This window comes from Toxotes jaculatrix, chromosome 1, assembly GCF_017976425.1.
Source record: "Toxotes jaculatrix isolate fToxJac2 chromosome 1, fToxJac2.pri, whole genome shotgun sequence".
Taxonomy (NCBI): domain Eukaryota; kingdom Metazoa; phylum Chordata; class Actinopteri; family Toxotidae; genus Toxotes; species Toxotes jaculatrix.
The window spans coordinates 26313466-26322269 of NC_054394.1; the positions used below are offsets into that span (position 1 = coordinate 26313466).

At 41.4% G+C, this 8804-nt stretch overlaps 1 protein-coding gene across 1 annotated transcript in view; it reads right to left on the reverse strand.

The window, feature by feature from the left end:
- Nucleotides 1-7596, reverse strand: part of coro2ba (coronin, actin binding protein, 2Ba) — a 38262-nt gene extending 30666 nt beyond the window's left edge. Inside the window, exon 1 of the mRNA XM_041031852.1 lies at nt 7514-7596. Within this exon, the coding sequence (XP_040887786.1) occupies nt 7514-7528 (15 nt within the window). The 5' untranslated portion in view covers nt 7529-7596. The remainder of the gene's footprint in view (nt 1-7513) is intronic.
- Nucleotides 7597-8804: the final 1208 nt, after the last annotated feature.

The following is an 8804-nucleotide window of genomic DNA, read 5'->3' on the forward strand; positions in this document are numbered from 1 at the left end:
CTGACATTTCTGCTAGATTAGCTAAACCCAAAGTGAGCACACCTGAGAGCCCGGTAATCCCCACATAGAAAACTACAGCAGGCAAAAAAGCTGAACTAGACGTTGGTTTGTAGACTGTTGTGGATGTCATGATTTTACCATTCCCCTATGTTGTCTAAGTAATTTTTACTAATCTTCTTTTACTAATTTGTTTAAAACCTGTCTGATCGACTCATCAGTCAGACTTCTTAATGGTGTTAAACGATGTTACTGCGTTCCCACATCTCAGGAATGACTTTGGGGAATTTGTGTCCTGCAATAAACCCTACCTTCATGAAGGTTATGATGTTCAGCTCCAGTTTAACGGTTCTAGAGAGGTATTAACTCAACTTTTATGATGATATGACAATTGAAAAAGTGACCTGGACTCCAATCCATGAAATGCCAAAAAAACAATAATAAATTAAAATAAATAAATAAATAAATAATCACTGTCATAAATGCTGCTCTCACAAGGCCTTTATACGCCTAAAATTGTGATAACTGACTGTGAGACTCATGAGAGAAGAATATTCAATCACCGTTATTGGGCATTCTCATATAAATAACGTCCCTACAGCTGCTGCGAGCCATTCAGTCTGTTAGAATGTGCCATAGAGACTATCTGACAAGAGAGCCTCTTGTGTCACTATAAGTCTGTTGTAGTGGTCACAGGAATTTTAGGACCCTCTAAATGAGAGACGGACTTAGAGAAAGAAAAGACACAGATAAAGACAAAGACAGATAGCTAGACATAAAAAAAAGAAAGCAGACAGCTGCAGCTTTAAGGTGTAATACAGAATGAAAGCCAAAGGGACATTTACAAGAGGACACAAGAGACAAGAACAAATTGGAGATTTCATTATCATGTATAACATTAATGCAGTGGATGAAAGGACAAGAAAAGAGTATTGCTCTGAGGGAAAGAAGAGGATAGATGGAACGTCTGAATAAACCTAGGAGTGATTATCTCTCAACAAATCATTTCAGCTGATACACAGTCTCATTTTCCTCATACAAGCAAAAAAAGCCCAAAGATGAGATATAAAAATTGTCTTTAATGCAAATTTAAAAAAAAAATTACTACCCATTCAACTTCTACACACAATCATACACATTTGCACACACAAAGTAAAACACCCATCTGTCTCAGTGCACTTATTGCCTTGTCCCTAGGCCCACAAACAGGAAGCACATCCTATGTCCTGATTGTACAGACTGCACACACACACATACAAACACACACATTCCATGAGACGTGCACTTAATCTCAGCTGGAGGGGAAAGGGGATGCTGGTAGTGGTCAATCTCTCCTGTGTCTTTATTTCCGCTGGAGGATGTTCACAAATAATTTCTCATGATTCCGCCCTGTGTTATTTCAGAAACCTCCCAAAGGGGGACTCCAAAAATGAACACTTTTATCCAACAAAAGCCACAACAAAGCTTTCCCCTGTGCACTTGAATTCAAGTCATACTTTAATGCCTTGGTGAGAAAGTCACCTACAATATGAGAGTCTGGACTGTGTGAATGCATTTGCAGTGCAGGAATGATTTATGCAGTGACACAAGGAAAGAAGAGTTTCCCAACTCTTTTGGAAACAGACTTCAGGCTTTTCACACAGATTTGAAAAGTACAGTTTTTACAGACACTCTCACGCACACACACAGACACACACACATAGTGATCAGGGTAAGGAAGCTTTTTGACAGGCAATGAGCTCATGAGATCTGAATGTCTTCCTGTGGTGAATGCTTTTCTGTGGCTTTCTTACAACGATTCCCCTTTTTTCTCACACTTTTTGTCTGCCTCCCTTCACACACACACACGCACAACTTTCTCTCCCCATGTTAATTCTTTTATCTGCTCCTTTTAGAGTGAACGTAAGAAACAAAAAAAAAAAAGCTTAATTCTGGATTTAGTATTCTTAATCTGAGAGGCTGTTGTGTATTTTTCTTACTCCAGGAATAGCAGGTTTTGGGTTGCTAGGTTAGCGATTTACCTCAGTTTAATGTGTCAGTCTGTGTGTCAGTGTGTGTGAGAGAGCGTGCGGGTAAACATTAAGCTTGACAAATGGCCAGTGGTTTAAATCAGACTCAATTAAGATTTACGGTGGGCGAGGTGCCCGGAGTAAAGAATTTAGACAGTTTGAGTGTGGATGTGCTTGGACGTGTGTGTGCATGTGCGCAGCCTTTTCACAGCAAATGTTTATTTTCCATTTTGACTGGACAAATAAAATCACCATAAAAGCATATAAATATGAAACAGGATAGTCACTGAGATTTGTCAAAGCTTTCATATCTGGAAACAAATCTTGAATCGTTTTACGCTACAAGAGACTTAACAGCCTTACAGTTAACAGCAGAAGCTATACCATAAACACACTGAAAATGGCTTTCAGATGTCTTTCCAACCACATATGTGTGCCTGACATCAGAGCAGTATGGGCGTCCTTCATAATTGTGGTGTTTGCAGATATATAATTGCAAACACACTTAACACAGCTGGAATGCTACTTTGAATTATACAGAATTCACGTCAGTAGGTTAAATATAAAGCCTTTGCTGGAGAGAAACGTGCATGTACACACGTGTGTCTACAGAATCAAGACGTTTTTGCAATGGGAGGACATTTGGGTGCTCCTCCCGCCTTCAACAGTTGATTTGAGGCCTAGGCTTTTGGGTTGGGGGTTAAAGTTAAAATAGGATTAGGGTGAGGTTAAGGTTGCAGTGCAGATGGTTAAGGTTAGAGTTACGAGCCAAAAAACTGATAAAGTCATAAAGGATCCTTGCAAGTATAGCAATACAGACATAAATAAGTGTGTGCATGTGTGTCCTCTGGGAACAGACAATTACTTATCACCACATGGACTCCCGTTAGTGTTAGCTGGGGAGCATTTTTGCTGGTGTCTAAAAGAACAAAAGGGGGTACTCCAAAGGTCAGTCTCCCCCTCCCCCTGTCTTGGTCACTCTTCTGCTGCCTTAGCGTCCCTCTGTCCTTCTTCCCACTCCCCCTCCCCAGACCTGGCACACTGCTCTTTCTGTGGTATCCAACCAAAAACAACTGAACCACTTAAGGGGTCTCTGTGCAAATCACAGCTTTCTGATCAAGGGGGTATTCAACAGAATGGTGCAAATGGCCTGTGCGCCTGTGTTTCTATGCCAGCAACTTACCATTATGCTTTATTGCAGATTTGAATAAAGGCTCAGAAATTGCTTTGAATATGGAACAGAATTCAGTCCTTCTGTGCTTTTATTGCCTGAAGTCTCTGGCTTGAGGTTGGTTGGCAGACGCAGGGCCGGCTGACCTCAGTCTTCTGGAGAGGTCAGTTTCTTTCACAGAGAAATCCCGCTGTGGCCATTATGCCTCTCCCTTGAGCCCTGTGGACTGACAGCAAAACTAAAACTGACAGGAAGGTAACCCAGGGCAACGATCAATGCTAGAGCTAGCTTCTGTTGCCCCCTGTGTTGTTGGAGGACACTGAAGTGGTCTTTTATGGAACAAACTGAAAGCAGAGTAGTTTCACTGTAGGTTTGTTGTTCCTGCTCAATCTCTAGGATTTCACTCGGCTACCTTGTGATCAATTTAAACAGCCTTCAGGATGCAGACACACACACATCACACATTCACACACGTTGAGGTCAAAAGGCAGCAGAATAAACAGGTTTGCTCTTCCGCTGGTATCGCACGATCTCTAATACTCCGTTCCGATTTAGTAGTAATGGAAGTTCTCCACCCACCTACACATGATGTGTCTGCCAACTCACATTTGTGTCCTCCCACACACATCCACACACTTGTGTACAAGCAGACAACAACACACAATCGCAAAGCAGATGAGAACAGTGTGTCCAGATATAGTAGTAATAATCTTGTGCTGTGCCCTGATGTGCTAGCTGTGTTGGCAGTTTCCCGCTACACCGCTGAGAGCAGAACGCTGTATGCGGCACTAAGCATCTTACTCAAGAAAAACGTCCTTTTGTTTTCATTTCAATATTCTACTCATTTCCACATCACAGCCAAAGCGTTTGGAATATCACTAATCTGTAGCTAAGCTACAAAAAAGCTCAACAGTCATTTTAACAGCATTTCCATACAATTAAAAGTTAACACCGACAAATATAAAACAATTCCCTGAAATGGACTAACTACCAAAGCTGCATACCATGCAACTGTAATATCACTGAATTGAGGACATTTCCGTTCTCTCCTAATCTTTCTTTTTGCCTCTCAGTGACACACTGTCGAAAAAATATTGAAAAAAACAAAAAGAATAGACATCTTTTGTATTTAGCAGTAGGGCGTCAATCCTCTTTGCAACCCCTCAGTAGTGTTAAAAGTCCCTGCCCCACCACGGTGGCAGCATTTGGCATAGTTACACACAGAGGACAGATTCTGGTCATAATCCTACAGTATAATAATCATCATCCCGCAATTTAGGGATGCAGTACCCTCAGGTATTTTACTAATCATATTACGATTTTCAATTTGAGGAATTATGATATTTGGTAGCAATATATGGGATAAATGTCCAGGCAAAGAAATGATTGTAGACTAAATTGTGGGTCTTTAAAAGCTAAAGAGCTTAAGGCCTTGTCTCACAGAGGACTCGGCCCAGTAGAGCAGTGTTTGAAAGCAAAGGCCAAGGATTTAAACATGCAATGAACTATTTCCTCTGTCTGCATTTTGAGAGGAGTCAGTGGTAGTTTCTCTTTCTGTTTGTTGACCTGTCTGTTGCAGTGAGAAACAAAGACATTTCACAGAATATTATATGTTATAAGTCTGACAACATCTTAGAAAACAGGTATTGGCAATATCTACCATTTGTTTATGCTTATTATGTTTATGTTTACATTCAACACCACTGCGATAATTAATCTGGCTAGCAGTGTTTGAAGTTATGTCTGCTTTGCAAAATTAATCCTGGATGCACATGTTGAGGGATGAACAATAACCAATATATGTTAATGCTTGTATAGCTACAGTATCTTGGTAAATGTGTAAATACAGATTTATCATGGAGGGAGGGAGATAAAGAATACTTATCCCCCAGAAACAGAAAAAAACAAACAGAATAACTTGACTGGAAAAGCTTTAATACTTTGTTTGGAAAAACCTGTTGCTGTACAAATCTGTAGAAACTAACATCAAATATCTCAAGAAGTTTGGAGTTTTCTTGATCACTAGCATGTGTTTTATTTGCAATTTGCAGATTGTCTTTGTTTTTTACTAAATGTACTGCTACAACTGTATACTGAAATTATAAAACATTATTTAAGCACACAACTACACATGCTATACATCATGTAAATATTTCGACATAGGCAAACGTGGTGGTGATGAGGAGGTAACATGAATGGCCATACTGATTAGCTGCAATGCTCACAAGCCAAAACCACATAAACAATATGACTCTCACGCTTGTTCTACATGCCTAAAGGACCCCTTGGCAATTTTCTGTAAATCCATGCTCTATTGTTAATTAGTCAGACCAGACAATACAAATCTTGGTCTGATACTAATTAGGCATTGCGGGGACTGTCTGTCTCTCTGGAACATCATCAGTCTGCATCTGTGAGCTGAGGGGTAGAAGGCTGTTTAGCCCCGTCAGCACAGAAGCTCCGGGCCTGTATCCCTCTCAAGGTGACTTCTTTGCCATTGGCAGACAGAGCTGTGAAAACACGTCCCTAGACTCTCTCTCTCTCTCTCGTTCTCCCTGCCTCTCCCACACACTCATCATCTTTTAGATACCACTGGGTAATGTGCTTTCATACCGTCTTTGCAAAGATGTCAAAGCACGTTTTTGTCTCTTTTTTTTTCTTCTCTGCACTCCTTCCTCCTCACCTCATTTCCCTAATTGCAGGTAGGAATGAAAATGCAAGCAAAGACAAAAAAAAAAGAAAAATCATGGATATGTTCATTAAAATTCTCTTCAGTGCCTTTGGCCTTGTCTGCAGTCAGATTTAGGCTTTTGCTCAATGCCAGCACATGAGCACCCGACCTTTTCCTCTTTCAGTTCTCATAGTGGAGAACATCCACCTACACAGCAGCACACACCTCCCACACAATGTCTCTCACACACAGGCAGAAAAATTCTACTTTGAGAGCAATTGTCTGTGAATTTGTGTGGTTTTGTTAGAGATTTCAGGCCAGAAATACAAACTACACCATTCTGTATTAACAGAACTTTTGAGTGGGACTTGCAGGTGTGTGACCATAAGTGTGAGTAAATAGGCCATTGTCATGTGTCTACAGTAGGTCATCTATTTTGGTCCAGGTTAATTCTCTACATGGGAGTAGGTGTGCTAATTTCCTCTGTGTGTGTGTGTGTGTGGTGTGTGTGTGTGACTTCCTGTTTCTCTTTCTTTCTCTCTCTCTCTCTCTCTCTCTCTCTCTCTCTCTCTCTGTTAATTGATTAAGAGGATTCAGCTGGCGGCTGCAGCATTAAGCGCAGGCTGCGACCACCAGTACACACTTGGGCGTGTATTGGTGGTCACACTCACCCAAGCAGTGAACACTTTAAGATCACCAGGAGACTGATAAATACACACAAACACACACACCACTGCATTGCATGACTGCATTGATGTATATCAGAAGACTTAACCCTAAATATTTAGTGGTTTGCTTTGTGGAAACCTGCTGTGTGGTTAAGTCCCCGTAATGGGACTGTTGGAACAGATTTTTATGTTTAAATTTGTTAATTTTTTTGGACACTTTTGTCCAAAATTATATATAAATGGGGTCTAAGCTAAGCCACAGTAGATCAAGGAGAAGCCACAATATGTCTGATGTAAACTGAGACTATCCAAATCCGAAATACTCAAGTCATGTTTTCTTGTGAAGAACTTAGAAATCCACTTCAAGCCAGAATTTGCAAATTGAAGCGGTAATAGTAATTCTGTAAATTAGTACTATAAATCACTTCAGGAGATACGCTTAAGTCCCTGCAGCAGTTAGCAAACAAAACATCCAACCTACCAAACATGATCTCTCAAATCCCCCCTGCACATACAGCATGACAACTGAGTTTGAAAGGGAGAATTATACAAAATTACCCAAAACTTTAGTGTTCAAATGCCAGGCCTGACTTTTAATTTCTACTCTTAATTCAAAGTCTCAAAAAAAGGTCTAAATCTCTAAATAAAGTTTATATAGTTCCTATACAAAGAAATGTATAACTTCCTTCTACCCAGAATGCCTTTACAACACTGCAGATTAGAGAATGCGATCACAGAATTGAACTGTTTTTTTTTTTTTGGATGGGAACACAGTCACACAAACACACATTAACACACATCCTCAGGCAGCAGCATCCTGACAACCTGGCTCAACCCAGCAACTCCAGCACCACTCAGCAACTCATCCTCGCTCCTCCACACAGAAAAACACACAAATGAGAATAACATCTTAAATAACCTTCACACTCCAATGTAACTCCAAGCCCAAATCACTGGTGACACCCTGAGAGCTGCTCCACATCCACAGCGGTCTTACCTTTGTGACAGTCATGCAGAATCAGTGGGTGAGGAGCAGGCCGGTGTCCCCTTCAAGCAGAGAGCAATGCCGCAGGAGTGGCAGAGTGATGAGGAGGAGAGGAGGGCAGCTCTGCTGAATATGCAGAGAGAGATAGAGAGAGAGAGAGAGAGAAAAGAGGAGGGGACAGACAGGTTAGTGTGTCTGCCTCACTAAGTACCGAGAGGGAGATTGCTGCTGCAGTGAAGTAATGGCTGGCAGTCGGCGTGCAGTTGGTTACTACAACAGGGAAAAGCTCCCCGCTAGGATACACCCCTCCCTCCTCCCTCACCAGCTGCACGCACGCAAATACACACACACACACGCACACTGATGATGCACACTAACTCTGGCTGCCCTGCCCTCTCTCTCTGTGTCTCTCTCTCACTCTCGCAATATGATTAGTGATGGGCTGATACAGCTTATTGATGAGCAGTCAGGCAGGGCTGCAGGAGGAGGCGGGAACAACACTGCCTGGGACAGGAGGGGAGAGGACTGCAGGAACACAGAGACAGGGAGGGAGGGAGGGAGTTGGATGCTGTGTCGCAGTCTGCAACTCAGGCATGGAGCGAACTGCACGTCGTCCAGTGTGTATGTGTGTGTAAGTGACACTGGCACTGATGGGAGGAGGCATTGATTCTACATATATCCTTTAACCTACTAACTCTTAACTAGAGCTCAGGGAAAAAAAGGAATGAAATTTTTAAAAAAAATAAAATCAGTTATTAAAATGTTTGTTTTATACATATGATGACTTTTGTTTGAGTGGAACGCAAGTGACTGCAGTGAACATGAGTCTGATTTGATGTTGCACTTTTACCAAACTGTGAAATAAAGTACAATCTCAAAATAATCTTCTCAGTGATCCCACCCCCATATGTACCCTAATCTTTGTGCTACCGCAAACTGCTGTTGTATAACATGTATAACATTAAATGCTATTCTAAAACTAAATAAACCTCTCAAAGACATAAGAATTGGTTTGATATTTTTATTATTTTACTTTTCTTATGTTTTCTTTTCCTTCTAAGGACACTAGGGACCCATCCACACTCCCAGGGTTGCACATCTTTGTCATACTAATGGTCTAAATGGAGGAATGCTAGAGGCAGGGTAAGATTCCAACTCAGTTACCATGGCTTAACTTCCCATAGCTGTGAGAGACTCTTCTCTAGTAGCTGCGACCCACAATACTGGCTTTGTTTTGTGCATCTACATCTTCTTTGTGTGTGTGTGTGTGTGTGTGTGTGTGTGCTGTAAGTGTCTGTACATG